This window comes from Giraffa tippelskirchi, chromosome 9 (genome assembly GCF_054371585.1).
Source record: "Giraffa tippelskirchi isolate mGirTip1 chromosome 9, T2T-mGirTip1v1.2.pri, whole genome shotgun sequence".
NCBI lineage: Eukaryota > Metazoa > Chordata > Mammalia > Artiodactyla > Giraffidae > Giraffa > Giraffa tippelskirchi.
The window spans coordinates 111,921,461-111,945,119 of record NC_137283.1 but is presented as its reverse complement, the minus strand read 5'-3'; the positions used below and the strand labels follow the sequence as shown (position 1 = coordinate 111,945,119).

The following is a 23,659-nucleotide window of genomic DNA, read 5'->3' as shown; positions in this document are numbered from 1 at the left end:
GTGAGCTGTTCTAGAAATCCAAATGGCAGGTGATCATGAAAACCTCTGACTGTGTAGTCAGGTAACAAAAGTTGTGGGTAATCTGGGGATCCACTATTTGAAACTGGTATCTAAGGTAGGGGGGCAGTCTCCTAGGACTGAGTCCTTAACCTATGGGATCTGATGCTTTCTCCAGGTAGACAGTGTCAGAACTGAGTTAAACTGTAGGACACCAGCTGTTATCCTAAGTGTCCTACCAAAGAATTGCTTGGTGTCAGAAATAAAAATTCATACACTTCGTTTCTGAAATGTTGTGAAAAGTGGTAGTATGTCAAAGTAAAGGAGAAACACAGGAGGAGGACTAGGTTTTGCCAAGACAGCACCAATACAACAAATTCTAACACAGTACTAATAACCAATACTCACTATCAATTCTAACAGAGATGTTTACAGACCAAACTGGCCAAAATAACGGATTCCATAAGATATATGATAGGTATCTTTGTAAGTGGTGAGGCAGTACAGTTTAGCAAAGCAGTTTTAGAACTTGTTCTGGCCATGGAACCCTTTTTATTACCCTGTTTCCCCTGTTCCACTAATAAACCTGTCATTTTTAAGAGCTAAATTGGAGCTCAGGATCTGCTCTTCATTAATTAGTAAGGATATAAGTCCTGGTTCTTCTAGCTAGCAAATCACTGAACTCCCAATTTTCTTATATATAAAATAGAAATAATACCTACATCACAAAGCTACTGTGAGGCTTGAAGGAAATAATGTATTTGAATATTCCATAGCTTATTAGAAGCTTCTTAGATATGTATTAAAGGTGAACATATAACAAAAACAGAGAAACAAAAAATATAAAAGCTTCTGATTACTAGGAAGAGTGGAAAATAGGGCAAATATTTAAGCAGAAAAAACAAATAAGTTTTCTAATGTAGGAAAACAGGTTAAAGATATTATGAGGAATTTAAAAAAGAACCATCATTATCACCATCATCATCTCTACTATGTGCCAGACACAATGCTTGGCAGTATGCTTACAACATCTTAACATTTCATTCTCACAACAATTCATTAAGATATTTACTATCATTTTTCAACAAGGAAATTAAATGTTGACTAGACTATAAATTAAACATAGGATGAGATTTTGGCTGTGTTAATCATCATTTGAAGAAAGTAAGGAAAACCACTAGACCATTCAGGTATGACCTAGATCAAATCCCTTATGACTATACAGTGGAAGTGACAAATAGATTTAAGGGACTAGACCTGATAGACAGAATGCCTGATGAACTATGGACAGAGGTTCGTGACATTGTACAGCAGACAGGGATCAAGAAAATCCCCATGGAAAAGAATGCAAAAAAGCAAAATGGCTGTCTGAGGAGGCCTTACAGATAGCTGGGAAGAGAAGAGAAGCGAAAAGCAAAGGAGAAAAGGAAAGATATTCTCATCTGAATGCAGAGTTCCGAAGAATAGCAAGGAGAGATAAGAAAGCCTTCCTCAGCGATCAGTGCAAACAAATAGAGGAAAACAACAGATTGGGAAAGACTAGAGACCTCTTCAAGAAAATCAGAGATACCAAGGGAACATTTCACGCAAAGATAGGCTTGATAAAGGACAGAAATGGTATGGACCTAACAGAAGCAGAAGATATTAAGAAGAGGTGGCAAGAATACACAGAAGAACTGTACAAAAAAGATCTTCACGACACAGATAATCACGATGGTGTGATCACTCACCTAGAACCAGACATCCTGGAATGTGAAGTCAAGTGGGCCTTAGAAAGCATCACTACGAACAAAGCTAGTGGAGGTGATGGAATTCCAGTTGAGCTATTTCAAATCCTCAAAGGTGATGCTGTGAAAGTGCTGCACTCGATATGCCACCAAATCTGGAAAACTCAGCAGTGGCCACAGGACTGGAAGAGGTCAGTCTTCGGTCCAATCCCAAAGAAAGGCAATGCCAAAGAATGCTCAAACTACCCCACAATTGCACTCATTTCACATGCTAGTAAAGTAATGCTCAAAATTCTCCAAGCTAGGCTTCAGCAATACGTGAACCGTGAACTTCCAGATGTTCAAGCTGGTTTTAGAAAAGGCAGAGGAACCAGCGATCAAATTGCCAATATCCGCTGGATCATCTAAAAAGCAAGAGAGTTCCAGAAAAACATCTATTTCTGCTTTATTGACTACGCCAAAGCCTTTGACTGTGTGGATCACAATAAACTGTGGAAAATTCTGAAAGAGATGGGAATACCAGACCATCTGACCTGTCTCTTGAGAAACCTGTATGCAGGTCAGGAAGCAACAGTTAGAACTGGACATGGAACAACAGACTGGTTCCAAATAGGAAAAGGAGTACGTCAAGGCTGTATATTGTCACCCTGCTTATTTAACTTATATGCAGAGTACATCATGAGAAACGCTGGGCTGGAAGAAACACAAGCTGGAATCAAGATTGCCGGGAGAAATATCAATAACCTCAGATATGCGGATGACACCACCCTAATGGCAGAAAGTGAAGAAGAACTAAGGAGCCTCTTGATGAAGGTGAAGGAGGAGAGTGAAAAAGTTGGCTTAAAGCTCAACGTTCAGAAAACTAAGATCATGGCATCTGGTCCCATCACTCCGTGGGAAATAGATGGGGAAACAGTGGAAACAGTGTCAGACTTTACTTTTTTGGGCTCCAGAATCACTGCTGATGGTGACTGCAGCTATGAAATTAAAAGATGCTTACTACTTGGAAGGAAGGTTATGGCCAACCTAGATAGCATGTTTAAAAGCAGAGACATTACTTTGCCAACAAAAGTCCATCTAGTCAAGACTATGGTTTTTCCAGTGGTCATGTATGGATGTGAGAGTTGGACGGTGAAGAAAGCTGAGCGCCGCAGAATTGATGCTTTTGAACTGTGGTGTTGGAGAAGACTCTTGAGAGTTTCTTGGACTGCAAGGAGATCCAATCAATCCATCCTAAAAGAGGTCAATCCTGGGTGTTCATTGGAAGGTCTGATGTTGAAGCTGAAGCTCCAATACTTTGGCCACCTCATGCGAAGGGTTGACTCATTGGAAAAGACCCTAATGCTGGGTAGGATTGGGGGCGGGAGGAGAAGGGGACGACAGAGGATGAGATGGTTGGATGGCATCACCAACTCAATGAACATGGGTTTGGGTAGACTCCGGGAGTTGGTGATGGACAGAGAGGCCTGGCGTGCTGCAATTCATGGGGTCGCAGAGAGTCGGACATGACTGAGTGACTGAACTGAACTGAACTGAATCATCATTTTGTAGCAGATGGCCTAGTGGACAGCAGGCACTCAAAAATATGGATTGTCTAGATAGGTGGATGATGAAGAGAAACTCCAAAAAGTTACCTGCTAGAGACACACAGTCAATGGTGATGTCTGAATTTAAACCTGAGTCCAGCTAATTCCACAGCACACACTTATACTCAGTATGTCTTAGAAGGTCCTCATCATATAAATGGATTAACAGAAACGACTAATAAAAGGAGAGCATTATGTTAAGCTGGAATTCAATGAATCTTAACGACAGTGTCTAAAGCAGTCTCAAAAGTAAAAGAGAATAATGGAAAAATTAGCAAATGGTATACTGAGTAGGACTATTTAAGAAAGACTTAAAAGATAATAAATAAATCCAAGAAAGAAATCTTGGACCATGAATGTAAGGAAGGTTTTAAGCAAATAGTACAGAGTATGATTCTGGTCTGAAGTATATGAAAAGTACGAAGGAAGACAGGAATAAAGGGCTGACATAATGGATTTGACAATGTAGCTGATTTACAGAAGGAGCATCAAGCTGGGAGGAACAAAACCCAGTTGCACATAGAAGTGAGAGAAGATCATGATCTATTCTAAGACCATCAATATATTGAAAGCTGAAGTAAAAAGAAAGCTACAAAGGAAGAAAGTGTCCAAACTACAAGTGGGCCAAATCTGTAAGCTAAGAAATAACTATTTTAAAATGTATATTTAGTCCTACCTGGGGTAGCTAACCATATACAAATAAGTGGAGGTACAGGAAAATATTATAAAGGCATTAACTTCATGGACTTAGTTATGAGCCACTAAAACCACAGAACTGGAAAGAACAAAGAACTGAACTGAGGGGGGACAGTTCAGGGAGAAAACTTTCTAAAGAATCATGAAGGTTGATTCTTCATGAAGTTGATTTTTCATAAAGAATACTGCTGGGTTGAACTGCCTATACCCAGTTTTGTAAATTAAAGCTTCATAAACTACCTTCTTGATACTTTTTTATGAACACTTTACATATATGACTAGCCTAAGCAATCATTTTATAAAATTCTAGACACATAACCCCAAATCCACTTAAGTCAGTCTCTATTTTAGTCTCTTTAGACAGACTAAAGTCTCCTCAGTTAATTGCCCTAGTCCTTTAAAACAAAACAAACAATGACAACTCAGCAAATTTTTAGAACATCTTAACACTGACAAAAGGCATCAACAAAATAAACAATTCCCAGAAAAGCCAAAAAAGACACAAAGCTGACAGATATTGCTGCCTATTGATTTGTGTATATTTTTAAACACTTACCTAAGCAATTTATGACCATTTGTTGTGGCAACTTCAGCAAGGCTTGTTAGAATCTTTAAATACTGGCTTTCGCTTTGCTGAGACAAATGCTCCAGAACTTGCCGTAACTAAATTTTTAACAAATAAAAAAATATAATTACATAATAATCCAATTAACTTTGTCAAGAAATGAAGTACTTATTAGCTTGGTAAGTATCCCAAAGCTCAATCAGCTGAATCAAGTCCTTTACAATTATCTGGCCTTGCAAAAAATCAAAAGCTTATACAGAGAAAACATAAACTCTTTGTTCAAAATCACCCACTGAAAAAGTATAAATAGATAGAACAGAAGTAACCAAGTTTTTTTATGGAAATTAATGTCAAACTTCTAAAATGTTAAAAAAACTTCAGTTCTGTTCAGTTGCTCAGTCGTGTCTGACTCTTTGCGACCCCATGAACCGCAGCACGCCAGGCCTCCCTGTCCATCACCGACTGCCAGAGTCCACCCAAACCTATGTCCATTGAGTCGGTGATGTCATCCAGCCATCTCATCCTCTGTCATCCCCTTCTCCTCCTGCCCCCAATCCTTCTCAGCATCAGGGTCTTTTCCAATGAGTCAGCTCTTCACATCAGGTGGCCAAAGTATTGGAGTTTCAGCTTCAACATCAGTCCTTCCAATGAACACCCAGGACTCATCTCCTTTAGGAGGGACTGGTTGGATCTTCTTGCAGTCCAAAGGACTCTCAAGAGTCTTCTTCAACACCACAGTTCAAAAGCATCAATTCTGCGGCGCTCAGCTTTCTTTATAGTCCAACTCTCACATCCATACATGACCACTGGAAAAACCATAGCCTTGACTAGATGGACCTTTGTTGGCAAAGTAATGTCTCTGTTTTTTAATATGCTGTCTAGGTTGGTCATAACTTTCTTTCCAAGGAGTAAGCGTCTTTTAATTTCATGGCTGCAGTCACCATCTGCAGTGATTTTGGAGCCCAGAAAAATAATGTCAGCCACTGTTTCCACTGTTTTCCCATCTATTTGCCATGAGTGATGGGACCGGATGCCATGATCTTAGTTTTCTGAATGTTGAGCTTTAAGCCAGCTTTTCCATTCTCCTCTTTCACTTTCATCAAGAGGCTCTTTAGTTCCTCTTCACTTTCTGCCATAAGGGTGGTATCATCTGCATATCTGAGGTTATTGATATTTTTCCCAGCAATCTTGATTCCAGCTTGTGCTTCCTCCAGCCCAGTTTCCTCCAGTTTCTCATGATGTACTCTGCATGTAAGTTAAATAAGCAGGGTGACAATATACAGCCTTGACATACTCCTTTTCCTATTTGGAACCAGTCTGTTGTTCCATGTCCAGTTCTAACTGTTGCTTCCTGACCTGCATACAGGTTTCTCAAGAGGCAGGTCAGGTGGTCTGGTATGCCCATCTCTTTCAGAATTTTCCACAGTTTATTGTGAGCCACACAGTGAAAGGCTTTGGCATAGTCAGTGAAGCAGAAATAGATGTTTTTCTGGTACTCTCCTGCTTTTCCAATGATCCATCAGATGTTGGCAATTTGATCTCTGGTCCCTCTGCGTTTTCTAAAACCAGCTTGAACATCTGGAAGTTCATGGTTCACGTACTGCTGAAGCCTGGCTTGGAAAATTTTAAGCATTACTTTGCTAGCGTGTGAGATGAGTGCAATTGTGTGGTAGTTTGAGCATTCTTTGGCATTGCCTTTCTTAGGGATTGGAATGAAAACTGACCTTTTCCAGTCCTGTGGCCACTGCTGAGTTTTCCAGATTTGCTGGCATATTGAGCGCAGCACTTTCACAACGTCACCTTTGAGGATTTGAAATAGCTCAACTGGAATTCCATCACCTCCACTAGCTTTGTTTGTAGTGATGCTTCCTAAGGCCCACTTGACTTCACATTCCAGGAGGTCTGGCTCTAGGTGAGTGATCACACCATCATGATTGTCTGGGTTGTGAAGAACTTTTTTGTACAATTCTTCTGTGTATTCTTGCCACCTCTTCTTAATATCTCCTGCTTCTGTTAGGTCCCTACCATTTCTGTTGTAATTTATTGAGCCCATCTTTGCGTGAAATGTTCCATTGGTATCTCTAATTTTCTTGAAAAGATCTCTAGTCTTTCCCATTCTATTGTTTTCCTCTATTTCTTTGCACTGATCACTGAGGAAGGCTTTCTTATCTCTCCTTGCTATTCTTTGGAACGCTGCATTTAATGGGTATATCTTTCCTTTTCTCCTTTGCTTTTCGCTTCCCGTCTTTCACAGTTATTTGTAAGGCCTCCTCAGACAGCCATTTTGCTTTTTTGCATTCTTTTTCTTGGGGATGGTCTTGATTCCTGTCTCCTACAGAATGTCACAAACCTCCATCCATAGTTCATCAGGCATTCTGTCTATCAGATCTAGTCCTTTAAATCTATTTCTCATTTCTACTGTATAGTCATAAGGGATTTGATTTAGGTCATACCTGAGTAGTCTAGTGGTTTTCTCCACTTTCTTCAATTTCAATCTGAATTTGGCAATAAGGAGTTCATGATCTGATCCACAGTCAGTTCCTGGTCTTGTTTTTACTGACTGTATAGAGCTTCTCCATCTTTGGCTGCAAAGAATATAATCAATCTGATTTCAGTGGCAACCATCTGGTGACGTCCATGTGTAGAGTCTTCTCTTGTGTTGTTGGAAGCGGGTGTTTGCTATGATCAATGCAGTCTCTGGCAAAACTCCGTTAGCCTTTGCCCTGCTTCATTCTGTACCCCAAGGCCAAATTTGCCTGTTACTCCAGGTGTTTCTTGACTTCCTACTTTTGCATTCCAGTTCCCTATAATGAAAAGGACATCTTTTTTGGGTGTTAGTTCTAGAAGGTCTTGTAGGTCTTCATAGAACTGTTCAACTTCAGCTTCTTCGACGTTACTGGTCGGGGAATAGACTTGAATTACCGTGATATTGAATGGTTTGCCTTGGAAACGAACAGAGATCAGTCTGTCGTTTTTGAGATTGCATCCAAGTACTGCAGTTCAGACTCTTTTGTTGACTATGATGGCTATTCCATTTTTTCTGTGGGATTCCTGACCACAACAGTAGATATAATTGTCATCTCAGTTAAATTCATCCATTCCAGTCCATCTTAGTTCACTGATTCCTAGAATGTCGATGTTCACTCTTGTCATCTCCTGTTTGACCACTTTCAATTTGCCCTGATTCATGGACCTAACATTCCAGGTTCCTATGCTATACTGATCTTTACAGCATTGAATCTTACTTCTATCACCAGTCTCATTCCCAACTGGGTGTTGTTTTTGCTTTGGCTCCATCCCTTCATTCTTTATGTAGTTATTTCTCCACTGATCTCCAGTAGCATATTGGGCACCTACTGATCTGGGGAGTTCATCTGTCAGTGTCCTATCTTTTTGCCTTTTCATACTGTTCATGGGGTTCTCAAGGCAAGAATACTGAAGTGGTTTGCCATTCCCTTCTCCAGTGGACCACATTTTGTCAGACCTCTCCACCATGACCTGTCTGTAAACTCTATAATTATTCAAAGGGTAGAGTATTACAAATACAGTGCTCAGTAAACTGGTGATTACTAATCATAACATGATATTCTTTCTTAGGTTCTTTTCCTCTACCTATGGGAAATATTCTAATTATCTTAAGAAGAGATCAAAGGTACAGAGGAAAGAAGACTCATAGGGCCAAATATTAGCACAATGTATATTAATTACTATGCAATTCATACTTATCCTATAAGCAGATAAGCCAATTCAAATTATTAAAATATTTACATAATAAAATTACTAAACACATCTGTAAAATGCCATATGCACCATTTATGAACAAAGCTTGTTCATTTACAAGCTATTAGCACAATTATATTACCATGTTTTCTCGGAGATCTTCATTCTGTGTCATTTGAACAATTGTCTGGAAAAGCCTAGGGTGATACTGAATTAACACCTCACAGGTCTCTCCATATCCACCCTAAAAACAAGATTTAAAATTATCTAGGTTGAAAAACAAAATTCCTAAAGGAAAACTTGTTTCTTCTACATATAAGTTTGGTACCAAATATGTGAGTTTTCCACACCAAGCAACTGTCCAGTTCTCTGTGTCCCACTGTTTAATTCAATTATGATGCTAACTGCCTGGAGTTAGGGCATACTACACAGTAGGGAGTCAGTCCTGCAAGTGTGCACCCAATTTAAAAGCCAATCACAAGTTCATGTCACCCATACTTTTGACTAACCTATAAGTAAGGTGCTCCCAAGACCTACTCCTTGGGTTTGATAATTTGCTAGAACTGTTCACAGAACTTAGGGAAACACTTTACTTACATGTTTACTATAAAGGCTACAACTCAGCAACAGGCAAATAGAAGAGATGCATAGGGCAAAGTATGTAGGAAGGGGCACAGAGCTTCTGTGCTCTCTCTGGGTAAGCCACCCTCTCAGCACTTTGATGTGTTCAACAACCTAGAAGCTCTCTGAGAACCACACTGTTTAGGGTTTTTATGAAAGTTCCATTACACAGACATGAATGATTAAATTATCAGTCACTGGTAACTAAACTCAGTCTCGAGCTCAACTCCCTCCCCAGGAATGGGAGAGGAGGCTGCCTCTAACAACATGGATGGCTCATCTGTCAACCAGTCCCTTTCCTGAAGCTACCTAGGGTCTTTTAGTCACCAGTCATCTCATTAATACACAGAAAGACATTCTTATTACTCTGGAGATTCCAAGGGTCTTAGAACCTCTTGTGTTAGTAACTGGGGTATAGGCAAATATATATTTCTTTATACTATCACAGTTCCTTTTAAAGATCATATTTTTAACAGCATAAAAATCTTTCCACCCATCCTCTCACTTGAGGGAAAAAAAAAAAAAACGATCTTACCTGTCTCAGTTTCTATTACAAAGTAAAGTGAAGTGAAGTGAAAGTCACTCAGTCATGGCCGACTCTTTGTGACCCCGTGAACTATACATATACAGTCCATGGAATTCTCCAGGCCAGAATACTGGAGTGGGTAGCCATTTTCTTCTTCAGGGGAACTTCCCAACCCAGGGGTCGAACTCAGGTCTCCTGCATTGCAGGCAGGTTCTTTACCAGCCGAGCCACCAGGGAAGCCCAAGAATACTGGAATGGGTAGCCTCCAGTAAGACTATACATTAACAACATACCTGTACACATAAATCCAGAGGGGTTACTCCATTTTTATCTGACAGATACTTGGCTCCTCGTAATAGAAGAATCTGTGCTGTGTCTCTCTGACCATGACTGTACAGAAACAGAACCAAGTTAACATATGATCTTTTTAATTTTTATGTCTTTCTCAATAAGTTATGGACAGTTAGTATCAATCAACAGAGGATGACAATTTTGACACACTGAGAGGAAGATCTGAACTACAACCTCAACAGTTAGAAAAACTTAACAATGTGAAGTCATACTTTAATCATGTAGATAAGAAACTGACCTACTGAATCTTAGAATTGAACTTGGGACATATTATTAAAATAACTCATAACATTTTGATATAAGTTCCTGCTACTCAGGCTTATGCTGTTTTTTTCTTTCAATCACTTTCTTCTCAATTCCAGCCTGACCTGCTTTCCACCACAAAGATCCAAGTTTCCAGATTTCTTAGTCCAAAAGAATCTCAATACAAAAGACAAGTGTACATTTTATGAAGCTGATATACATGGTAAAAAATAAAAACAAAAGAAGGAGAAAAGACAAAAATCAAAATAAATAAATGGGGGGAGATTAATTAGCCAAAAATACTATCTAATTTCCAACCTTCATTTTATAAACCCACTCAGTTTGGTTTCTGCTGACAGCTATTCAATCTGACCTACAATGAAAAGACTACAATGTAGTCAAAAAGACTACAATGACAAATTCTTATCCACATGCCCTATTCTCTCTAATTGCTCTTTCAAGTAGGTATAGCAACCACTCTAAGCCAGAAGGAAGTTGTTTTGGGAGTAACAACTCCCAGACTCAAGATTTCATTATTTTTTAATAAGATTTTTTTTAATATTTTTATTTATTTAATGTTTTTGGCTGTGCTAGGCCTTTGCTGTTTGGGCTTTTCTCTAGTTGTGGTGCGTGGGCTTCTCATTGCAGTGGCTTCCCCTGTTGTGGAGCATAGGCTCTAGAGCACTCGGGCTTCACCAGTTGCTGCACATGGGCTCAATAATTGCAGCCCCCTGGTTTTAGAGCACAGGCTCAGTAGCTGTGGCACACGGACTTAGTTGTTCCAAGGCATGTGGGATCTTCCTGGACCAGGGATCGAACCCATGTCTCCTGCACTGGCAGGCAGATTCTTTACCACTGACCCACCAGGGAAACCCCCGAAAGTGGAAGAGTTAGTCACTCAGTTGTGTCTGACTCTTTGTGACCCCATGGATCGTAGCCCACCAGGCTCCTCTGTCCATGGAATTCTGCAGGCAAGCATACTGGAGTGGGTAGCCATTCCCTGCTCCAGGGGATCTTCCCAATCCAGGGATTAAACTCATGTTTCCAGCACTGGCAGGCAGATTCTTTACCACTGAGCCACCAGCAAAGCCTCTAGGTTTCATTATTTAAAGCTACTTTTCCAAAATGCCCAAAGAAGTCATACAGTTTCAAAGATTATCTGGTCAAAGAATTTTATTGTGTGGATGAAATAAACTACTACTCAAGCACAAGTGAAACTAGAACTCATATCTCTGGTTTTCTAGACCAATACTCTTTCCACAGTACCATTACCTAAAAAGGTATGTTATTTCATAGAAATAAAGACTATACAGATTATCAGAAACTTAAACAGATAAACAACCTACTCATTCTTTTCCACAAAATGACACTGCATAAATTTTAACTGAAATTAATTTCAAAAACAGCATTCTAGTATTAACCTAGTGGCAGATATTAGGTGTATCACTCTCTTGAAACTTTATTATAATACTGATTACCTTCCTTAAAACAAATATCAACAGATGAAAAATAACTTAAGAACAGTATCTAATTTACTCTAAAAAAGCAGAAAATCAAGAAACCAAGTAAATCAGCAATCCCTCCAAAAGCAACAAAAACTAAGTTTACTAGTCTACATTAAGAAAAGTCTTCAAAGCATCATTTCAGGTGGAAGTGCTGGCCAACACATTATGTATTATATAGTTAACAGCAATTACTTTACAAATAGCACTGTCCTATTCTGTATAATACCTAAAAATAAGGACTATGAGAAAAGAAACTAACTTGAGCTTACTTAACTTAGGGAAACAATGATTTTCTTTGCTAGGACCCAAGGTTCGCAAAGAGTCAGACACGAATGAAGTCACTTAGTACTAGTACTAACACTAAGGTTCTGAAAACCCCAGATTTACAAAGCTGTTCTGTTCGACCTTAGTGACACTTCTTTTACAATTATTCACTACCTGGGTCAGATGAGCAATCTTCCCAACTAAACTGTAAAGTTCTTGACAATAATTTGTTACATAGCACCAAGCAGGGCAATTGGCTTATAACATGTACTCAATGTATCTGTTGAGTTATATGACGGGCTCTAATTTTAGATTGCCATTCATTTGACAATGGAGCATTAAATAAGGTACTGAGCTACCAAAAAATAACAACCAAAAATCTTGAATAATAATTTATTTAGGATTAATTTCTTACCACATATAGCAACAAGAATAATTAATATCAAGGAAAATATATCACCATGACATTCTTATGAAGCTGGAGTAATTACCAAAACTACACTAAAATCTCATCTGTAACCAGGTGGCATTTCATTTCAAAAGTAAGTTAAAAGAAACAATCGCTAATAGTACATAAAATCTGCATAACCTCATTAGGGTCACAAGTGACTCATGTGAAAAAATTGCAAAGATTATCCTGTTAGCGACTTCTCAAAATGCTTCATGAAAGATTTTTCAGTTCAAGTAACTACAAACATGTGCTCAATAACTATTCTTTACAATTCAACTTATTTTTTATACTGATTGAGATAACTCCCTTCAAGTAAGTGCCAATGTATTTTATGGCAACTAAGAAGTTGGCAAAGATTTAACTAATAAAAAACCTGTAGTATTTCTAAAGCACTTAGAACTGATTTCTCAAGAACTTTCAGGTCTCCAACTTTAGGCTTTTACAGTGATACAATTTGAAAACTTGGCTAATGTGCATATAGTACACATATCACAACATTTTTTGGAACTGCTGATGAAATAAAGAGGCTATATTTTCTAATAATGGTTCTTTCCTATTCTAAAAGTTTGCAATTTTGAGTCTATGGACTGTTTTATGTACCTACTTTGTAGTGGACTTCCTAACTGAAAGGAGTTGCCTGGTAGTAGCTGTAAACCAGGTTCAGAATCTTATCTCTCTCTTTTATTACAGACCTCCAAAATGCCATAAAAATCTCTCTAATTTACAGAATTGATATAACCCCAGCTAAACCTTGCTTTCCTTAACAAAATAAAAGTTATCTGCAGTTATAGAAACTATCTGAAAACCACTATACATCCAAACTTTTATTAAAAGAACCAAGTTAAGGGAAAGGGAAGTATTATGACTGAATACAAAACAAACCTAATCATTTAAGGATCTGAAGCATTTGCAGATACCATATAAAAGTCTTGAAAACAAAGGCACCTGAAGATTTGGGCAAAAGGAGAAAGTCAATGTGTGCTTATAGTCCACGTGAAAAAAATCTAGTGAATTATCCTAATTCTCGTACAAAATACCTAGAAAGGAAAAGTAGCCAGGAGATAGTTCCTGTCATAATTTTAGCTCAAAAGCAATCTGAAATGACTCACTCACAAAAGTATTATTTTATTAAATAGTGCTCAGAATTAGAATAGAATACAAAGGAAGAAAGAAAAGGCCTGCCTGTACTATGGGATAAGAGTCAAATTTCTTAGAAAAACCTGCAGAGCAATGAAACTGAATGAGGACAAAACAACTCTGTGCTCACTGGGTGTGGAAAAGTGTGCTAGGGCTTAGTGAGCATCCACCAACTACTAAGTGTAAAATCATCTGCAGGATACTTTAAATAAACCACCTCATTTAATTAGCACTATGGTTCCACAAGGTATATATCAGTATTTCCATTTCACAAAGAAACAAAGCTTCAGAGGTCAAGAAAGTTGCACAGTTTTGGGGCTGATTTGAACCCCACCTCCTATATATTTCAATACCTTCTCAATTTAATTAAAAAAAAAATACCTGTTTCAGCTGATCCTTGAATGAGACACATGATGATATACCTACTAACATCTCTCAACAATAAAAACTTACATTAAGTTCAGCTTTTTTTATCTTAGAGCCCCGTAACTTATCTACAAGATCAACTTGTTCTATTTCTCACTTTCCTTTCCCTTTTATCAGAGACAATACATTGGGGATAATTTGTAATTTTTAATGTATACCTTTAGATATCATGAATACAATGAGAAGTCCACCTACAAAATGAAACATCTTCCATGTTCCATATTTATCATCCTGCTACAAAAAGAATTTATTTTCTAGTTTCAATTTTAATCGCATTTGCTTAACCATCTTTGTTCAATGAAATAGAATGTCTGCCAAGTTAAAACTTAATGACGGGTATATAATACTAGCAGAAAGCACTTCTAAAAAATTCCTTTACACATCCCTATGCTCAGACTAACTATACGAATATCACAGTTAAGTACAATACTATATACCTATATTTTACCAGTACACATGGCATTGTTTTACATAAGATATTTTTCAAAAATGTAATTACAGTGATTCACTCATTCAAAAACATTTACAAAGCATCTAAGCACAAAGCACTGTACCACACAAGGAATATAAAGTAATGAATAAGACAAAATTCTTTCTTTCATTGGGCTTTCAGTCTAGCAGGGGAGACACATTATAAACCAGTAAATAAACACTATACAATACAAAGTGCTATGAAGGAAATGATCATGATGCTGTGATAGGAAATATGCAGAGAGGCCTACTTAGATTGGTCAGGAATTCCTTCCTAAAAATTAACAGTGAAGCACATGGAGTCAGCCACATAGAAAGTCTATGGAAGAACATTTCAGGCAAAACAAACAGCATGTAGAAAAGCCTGCTGGAAAGAATCCACTGAATTTGAGGAACACAAAGAGAACCAATGTGGCTGAACCACAGTGAACTAAGCAGGGTCAGACCATGCAGGTCTCGTGAAAGAAGGCGTACATGCATGCTCAGTTGCTCAGTCATGTCCAACTCTTTGTGATCCCATGAACTGTACCCTGCCAGTCTCCTCTGTTCACGGGGTTTTTCAAGCAAGAATACTAGAGCAGGTTGTCAATTTCTCCTTCAGGAAAGAAGGCGGGGTTTGGATTTTAATGGAAATTCAATAAAGAGGCACTTTTCAGTTTAAATACAAGGTTTAAACACAAAGAGATAACAGCCAAATCATTTTTTAGAAGGTCACCGTGGCTTCTGAGGAAAGAACAGAAGGTAGGGAAACAACAGAGGAATCAGGAAGACCAGTTAACAAGCTATTGCAGTATTTTAAACAAGAGGTTACAACTTTAACTAAAGTGGTTTAGCAAGGTGGAGTGAAGTGATGAGATTCAGAACGTATTCTGAAAGTGGAAATTATAGAACTTACTAATATATTTCAAGTTGAGGGTCAAAGAGAGAGAGAAAGAGAAATAAAAAATAATGACTAGTTTCTGGCTTACACAACTGAGAAGATATGGGTTCCAATGACTGAGATGAGAAAAACTGGAGAAAAGGCTTAAAAAGGAAATCAGAAGCAATATTTTGGATATGTCAATAGTTGAGATTCTTTGAGATTTCCAAGTGATGATGTAAATCAAGCAACTGGACATTCAAATCTAAGTTTCAAAGAAAGGTCTGATCTAGAGATAAGCCCTCAAGATAGGATATGATTTCAGGAAATCAATGATATTATTCATAAATTCAGGAGACTAAAAAAGGAACTGGTGTTCTAGCCAAGCAATTGAATTGTAAGTATAACATGAGAAAAAACCTGGATTCAGGGAAGATCTAGAAGTCTAGAGATTCAGAAGTTTTTGTGTTCTAATTTAAGGCTTAATGATTTGAATTAGTCAGATCAAAGCAACATCAGAGACCCTAAAAGAGAAGCTAAACAAAGAGAAAAGCAGATGTTTCATCTAAAACAAATCTCCAAGGAATTCCTAAGAGGTCCAGTGGTTAGGACTCAGCTCTTTTACCGCCAGGTCCCAGGTTCAATCCCTGGTCAAGGAAATAAGATACTGCAAGCAACATAGTATGACCAAAAAAATTTTTAAAACCTCTGGTAAAATGACATGAAAAAGAAGAGAGTTTCCTGGAGAGCATTATAGCTAAAACAGGGAGCCTAAATAAATACTATAATTCTTATAATATAAACCAAAAAGAAAAATCAAGTGTACTGTGAACTGCTCCTAACTGCAACTAATTGGACATATTGTATGGGGTGGGGGGGGCAGGGATATGTGTATAATTATTATACTGTTAGCTCCTTAAGGACTGGGGTTTATTTATTACTGTATCACTAATGCCTATAATATGGCACACAGTGAGTGCTAAATAAATGTTTGCTTATTGCATGATTGAATCAATGAACAAAAAGTATGCTTAAAGAAGATGAACTAGGACAAAAGTGTAAAAACAACTTAATGCATAACTTAATATTTAATAAGAATGATTCAAGAATTTTTTTTAAGTTACAAATTTAGAGAAAGCAAAGACATGACTCTGAACTAAGGCATAATTTAATAGCTTATCCTATTGAAACTAAGTTGGTACTTGATAAAGAAAATGATGGAAATTACCGGATTATTGATACACCTTTCTTATTACTTACCAAGTAATTAGCCTAAAATTTAAGTAATCAAGTAAATCAAAAGCTTCCACTTACGACATATGAAAACACAAGCAGTAAAAAACACTTTTTATCATGCAGTTAATTAAAAGAACCATAATGCTATCCATGTCATCTAAGCACAGTATTTCTGGGAAAACAAGAGTTTTAGAAAATATAAAAATATGTTTGTGTTTGGAAATACAGCACATGCAACATTCTTTAATGAGGGCGTCAGGCAATATAAAATATCATACCTGCAAGCAAAGTACAGTGGAGTGGCTCCTGATACATTTGGTCTGTTAATATCAGCACCACTGTCCAGCAAGCACTGCACTGTCTGGGAAGAAAAGAAACAAAACTAAAGGCAAAGAAGTCAAACAAAGACAGTTATGACAATTTTAATCCATTTAATAAGGAAAGTTCTTACCACAACCCAAAACTTTAAAGAAAAGTAGCAACATGACAATAATGATGGCTGAATAAATTACACTTTTTGGTAAGCTCCGAGCCTCAGGCACTACCCAGTATTTGTGGAATTATCAATGTAATGTAAATTGCGTTAACCTGGGAAGGTTCCAGAAAATCACTGACACATGAGGCAGGTACCAAAGACTTGAAATGTGGCCAGTACAACTGAGGAATGGAATTTTAAATTTTATTTTATTATAACTAAGTTTAAATAGCCACATACGGCTAGTAAACCAGACAGTGCTGCTCTAGATATCTGAATTTTTTGCCTCTAAAAATAAAAAGTAGATACCAGAGCTCTAACCTTCTCAAAATTCAAACAGCGTAATAATTAAAATACAAAATATTACAAAGCTAAGAAGTCCTTTACTGTTCACTGTAGCCAATGCCAACTCAGTTTCTCTGATGGTCATTCACATACATTCTTGTCCCCTAAGCTCTACTTCTGCAATCATCTGATGTGTACTAGGGTACACGTTATCACATGTCTATAGGATAACTAAACATGAATGGACAGACAACATTTAAGACAGAACTGAAGCAGGCTTCTAACCTGAAAAACAAACAGAACAAGGAAGAAAAATAAAGAAATAAAGGGAACCAAAGAAAATAGCAAAAAAATTTTCAAAGTAACTAATACTCTAAGACAGAATAGATACTATCCATGGCACACGAACAAGATTCTGGGGGAAAAATATTCAGAGAATAAGACGTTAAAAATTTGATGGAAGAGTGAAAATTCAACATATATTATGCATGCGAAGCCACTTCAGTCATGTCTGACTCTTTGCGACCCCATAGACTATATATAGCCCACCAGGCTCCTCTGTCCATGAGGTTCTCTAGGCACGAATACTGAAGTGGGTTGCCATTTCCTTCTCCAGGGGATTTTCCCAACCCAGAGACAGAACTTGGGTCTCTTGTGTCTCCTGCAGTGGCATGCGGGTTCTGTATCACTAGCACCACTTGAGAAGCTCAAAAATTCAATAGAAGCTTAGAAATACAGTGTTGAAAAATTCTGCAAGAATCAAAAAGACAAAGAAAACAGGAAAACTAGTAGAAAAACGAGCAGAGAAAACTAGCCAATCAATCCAAGGAGGCATGTTATAGAAACTAAGAATAAAGGAAATAAAGGAGGCAAGAGACCAAAAGGAAGTAATCAAGAAATAATACCAAAAAAATCTCCAAGAACTGAAGAACATAACTGCTAGATTGAAAAGGCTCACCAGTGCACAGCTTAATACATTAAAAGACCTACAACATAGCATATCAAAATAAAATTTCATAATACTGAGGATAATAAGATTCCAGAGATTAATAGAATTCAGATTACCATTAAACTTTTCAAGAGCAACATGGAAATGTAAACACCACCAAAAGTGTAAAGTGAATGACTTTCAATGTAAAATTCCACAGCCAGCCACATTATCATTCAAATATAAGCTTTTGAATCAAAAACATGCTTAGCTATGTAAGATATCAAAAAAATTAACTTCAACACATCTGTTCTCAAGAAGCTACTGGAGGATATTCTCCTCAAAAACAAGGCAATGCAATATATCAAAATAGAAGATGTGGAATCTAGAATACTGAAGATCAAACATAGGTGAGATTAAGAAATACTCAAATTTAGAAAAAAACAATGGAAGTGACGTTATCTAATGATTTTGTCTTTGAAGAAACCAGTACTGAGAAGGGTTTTGTGGGAGCATATAGGAAGAATTACTGATTTACATCTATTGGATCAGAGAAAGAGCAAGGAAAATTCCAAAAAAAAATCTATTTCTGCTTCACTGACTACTCTAAAGCCTTTGACTGTGTGGATCACAATAAACTGTGGAAAATTATTAAAGAGACGGGAATACCAGGCCACCTACCTGTCTCCTGAGAAACCTGTGTGCAGGTTAAGAAGCAACAGTTAGAACCGGACACAGAACAATGGACTGGCTCAAGACTGGGAAAGGAGTACGTCAAGGCTGTACTTTGTCACCTTGTTTAGTTAATGTATATGCAGAGTACATCATGTGAAATGCTGGGCTTGATGAATCACAGGCTAGAATCAAAATTGCAGGGAGAAATATTAACAACCTCAGATATACATTGATACCACTCTAATGGAAGAAAGGGAAGAGGAACTAAAGATGAAAACGCTGGCTTACAACTCAATATTCAAAAAACTAAGATCATGGCATCTGTTCCCATCACTTCATGTCAAATAGATGGGGAAAAAGTAGAAACAGTGGCAGACTTTATTTTCTTGGGCTCCAAAACCACTGCGGACAGTGACCACAGCCACAAAATTAAAAGACGTTTGCTCTTTGGAAGAAAAGTTATGACAAACCCAGACAGTGAATTAAAAAGCAGAGACATCACTTTGCCAACAAAGGTCCATATAGTCAAAGCTATGGTTTTTCCAGTAGTCACATACAGATGTTAGAATTGAACCACAGAGAAGGCTGAGCACTGAAGAATCAATGCTTCTGAACTGTAGTGCTGGAGAAGATTCTTGAGAGTCCCCTGGACAGTAAGATCAAATCAGTCAATCCTAAAGGAAATCAATCCTGAATATTCATTTGGAGGACGAATGCTAAAGCTCCAATACTTGACCATCTGATGCAAAGAGCCAACTCACTGGAAAACACTGATGCTGGTAAAGATTGAGAGCAGGAGGAGAAGGGGGCAACATAGGGTGAGATGGTTGGATGGCATCACCGACACAATGGACATGAGTCTGAACAATGTCCAGGAGATGGTGAAGGACAAGGAAGCCTGGCATGCTGCAGTCCACAGAGCTGGACATGACTTAGTGACTAAACAACAACTGATTCACACACCAAAAACAAAAACTGAGCAAAGTTAATAGTTATCCTAGAGAAAATATTATTGTATTACACTACTTGACTCAGCAGTAAATAATATTTACCAAACTATATACGACTAATATGTCTCACAAAAATATGATAATTTTTGAAATGGGAAGATAGGGCATGGGAAGAGGATTTAAATTATTGAAATCCTCACTAACTGTAACAAGAAATGATTCAGTAATACCTAAAAGTCATAAATTAAGAAAGAACAATAGAAGAATATTATGTGGAAACAGATACAAGAAGAGAAGCTAAAAGAATCGAAAATTGTTGCCTAGTGATCATGAATTGAGAAAGAAGGGTATTTAAGGGACTATAATTTTTTATTACAAAGATTTGGATAAAAATATTTTAAGAGATAAGTCATTCATGTATTATTGCTATTTGAATTTACTTCTATCTCAGGAGGAATCCAAAAATCTACGTAATAGCAACATTATTATATTAAACTTTATTATCAGCTATACAATTGTGAAACTCAGGAGGAGTAGTCAAGAACAACTCTCAAATATAAGAAAATAAGCACTTAGGTTATTATTTTATAAGGCAAGGCCCACTTGAACCTTTTGATCATGGCTTTTGCCTTTTTGACATCTGACCTAGAAGCTGTGTTTGTGTGATCCCAAATCTGAAGTGAGACAGATAGCAGCAATAATGTTCACTGACTGTTACAGAAAGTATATAGACAATAAGCCATCTCTCAAAAGGCACAGAAGAGATGAAGTCAATTACATCAAAAACACATATTAATATTCAATTGAGATGCAGCAACCAGAGAGGAGTTGAAATAAAGTAATTAACAAAACATATTATGTATTCATAAAAATTATATAATAGTTAAAAGTATATAATGATATAATAATACAAATAACCTTAGCATGTGCTTGAACACTGTGCTAATAAGCATTTATCATTTCATTTACTGCATGCTGTGGGGAAGTTGATATTGTTCTCTCCAGTTTTACAAGTAGAAAACTCAGTCTCAAAGGAGTCAAGTAATATGCACCCCAATACACAAATAAACAGGGGAGCAGGGATTAAAACCTAAGTCCATGGTCATAACCACTAGACAATTTATAAAAAGACAGAAATTCTAATTTTTCTAAATTCAGAATAATAAATAGAATTATGGTTAATTGGGAATATCTTCTTAAATTACATTAATTGTAGATGATCTAATAGTTCCCTATAAATACCTACTTAGGAGTCAAGCTCAAGGACCAACACAAGTTATTTCTTTAGTTTTTAAATAATGCCATTTCTAAATCCAAATAGTTTTCACATTATTTCTACATTTTTAAAATTTATACTGTAGAGCTCACAGTAAAATAAACTAGCCATTAGACTAACATATTCCTCTACAAAGTAGTAAGACAAACCTCAGGCAAATCATAGCAAGAAAGTATGATGCACAATATGAACTGTTATGTTTCTATCATATCCTTGTACATAGTAAATATTCTACAAATACATTAAAAATTCTGTTCTTAAGAAAGGAAAATGATTATGAAAGAAGAAAAAACTTATCCAGCATTTTCTTTTATATTCATAAATCTTTCTGCTTTTCTAACAAAATTATCCCAATTAAGAGCCTCAAAATACACAACTATTAAAAGAAACATATATTTTTTTAAAGCTTCAATAGATCCCATGTAGATGAAATGTTGCCTGAAGACAAACAAGGAGAAGAATCCACTTCCCTCAGAGTAAGAATAAAAAAATACATAAAGGTATTTGAAGGTAAAGAAAAAAAAATTGCCTTGCAGCACTGAAATGAGTGAAAAGTCATCAATCTTTGTGATTTAAAAAAAATGTTCACAGATTTCTTTTTGTAAAAGCTCTATAACAGAAGGAGAATGGATAATGCAGAATTTAATTATCAATTAAATTACATAATAAAAGGAGCAAGAAAGTCACATAACTTAAAAGTTTGGATTTTTTTTAATTTCCAGTCTATGTTAAACTACCTATATGTATATGAAGGGTAAAACAACTCTGAAACTAGGAAAATTCAGTTGGAGGAAACTCTTGAGTATTTATTAAATTAAAAACATAAAAGTTCTTGAACAAACAATACTACTTAAGGATTTTACATTATACAGAAGCACAAGGCAAAACATAATTGAAGAGAATTCTGGATTCAGCTACTAAAATTCCCAAGGAGTTTTCAGTGACAAACAAATCAGATACAATCCTTTATAAGAATGAGCACTATCAGTATACACTTCTGTTAAAGTTACAAAAGAAAAAAATACAAACATTCAGAAATGGAAAGAAAATGGCAGAAGAACACTGGTTGGAATGATTTTGCATTCGAATAATCCATTCCCCCTTATATCAAAAATTTCAAAGTTTGTATGTGCTAGTAGGGGGGACCACTTTAGATGGAAGAGCCCCAGCAATGAACAAAATGGACAAACATCTGCCTTCATAAAGTTTACATTCTCATGGAAAACAAAGGGACATAAGAAATAAAATATGTAGTGTGCTAGACAGTGATTTAGCGTTATCAGAAAAACTGATAGGATTCTCTATGGCAGATCTGGATTCAATTTGTTTTAGCAAATTTCTCACCCCTAAGCCCCTACACACAAATACTTCTGTGAAAACTGCACTGCATCTGTTTAAAAGACTACAGGTCATGAAGTCCCCCCCAAAAAAATCATTGTAATTTACAATTGTCATAAGTTCCCATTTTCAAAATTTCATGGCTTCTCATTTACTTGCAAAAATAAGCTTAGCAGCTTACAGTTTACTAAAGGTAAACATGTAAAGGTACAGTAACATAAATTTCTGTGACTGATAGCTGATTACCTATATGTTTCAAGTTAACATAACAATTTGAAGAACTACACTGAACTGAAATCATTTTATGTACCTAATATACATCAGGAAAACATGCTTTTTAAATAATTCAGACCTTCCAATTCCCTGTCCAACCCCCTTCCCTTTAAAACAACAACAACAACATCACTGCTGCTGCTGCTGCTAAGTCGCTTCAGTCGTGTCCGACTCTGTGCGACCCCATAGACGGCAGCCCACCAGGCTCCGCCGTCTCTGGGATTCTCCAGGCAAGAACATTGGAGCGGGTTGCCATTTCCTTCTCCAATGCAGGAAAGTGAAAAGTGAAAGGGAAGTCGCTCAGTCGTGTCCGACTCTTAGCAACCCCATGGACTGCAGCCTACCAGGCTCCTCTGTCCATGGGATTTTCCAGGCAAGAGTACTGGAGTGGGGTGCCATTGCCTTCTCCCAACAACATCACACTAGTCTCCTATTCCTAGGTAATCTACAATGGGAGTCTTCCTCCTTACAGAGTAAGAAACTGCTGGGAAGGAATCCTGAAAGAAAAGCATTTTCCGGATTTGCATATGGCCTTCAAGAAATCCATAAAAAGAAACTACACTTTCAACAGACTTTATGACCTTTCAAGTGATAAAACAACATCCTGAGTGGAAAACTAATGTGCAAACCTAATGTTTGGGTCAATCTCAAAAGTCATTTAATTGAAGGCAGCGGCTAACCAAGACCACCTGTGCCCAATAAGCTGATAAATTACAAAGCAAGAAATCCAAGGCAGCTCTACTTTATCAATGTCAACTCTCTGAACAACAATGATCAAAGTAAAAAGGAACAGATACTCAATATTAAACCATAAGTAAAAATCTGAGTTGCTGTATTATCATTACTAAAGCAATGTTAATCAAAAAAGAAAAAAAAAGCATCTTTCATCTCTTGTTAAAAGTAATTCTGATGACAGGACAGCAATGCACAAACAACTTATATACTAAATAAAATGGCCAACTCACTAATCAGTGACTGGTTTATAAGGTCTTCTCTAGAAACCTGACCACCTAAGCCTATCGAGACTGAATCCATATGTAATATCAAGCAAAAATCAGTATTATCCAGTTGTGTTAGA

General features: G+C 37.0%; 1 protein-coding gene across 20 annotated transcripts in view; it reads right to left on the bottom strand.

Moving 5' to 3' along the window:
* The window catches only part of HACE1 (HECT domain and ankyrin repeat containing E3 ubiquitin protein ligase 1), a 122,441-nt gene that overhangs the window by 70,421 nt on the left and 28,361 nt on the right, over window positions 1–23,659 (bottom strand). For 18 of the 20 annotated variants that reach the window (XM_081529339.1, XM_081529348.1, XM_081529354.1 and 15 more), the window contains 4 exons: window positions 16,660–16,742; window positions 9,732–9,828; window positions 8,434–8,535; window positions 4,563–4,669 (listed from right to left, as the gene is read on the bottom strand). In XM_081529339.1, the coding sequence (XP_081385465.1) occupies window positions 4,563–4,669; window positions 8,434–8,535; window positions 9,732–9,828; window positions 16,660–16,742 (389 nt within the window). The remainder of the gene's footprint in view (window positions 1–4,562; window positions 4,670–8,433; window positions 8,536–9,731; window positions 9,829–16,659; window positions 16,743–23,659) is intronic. The other 2 variants (XM_081529335.1, XM_081529351.1) reach the window with 2 other exon arrangements.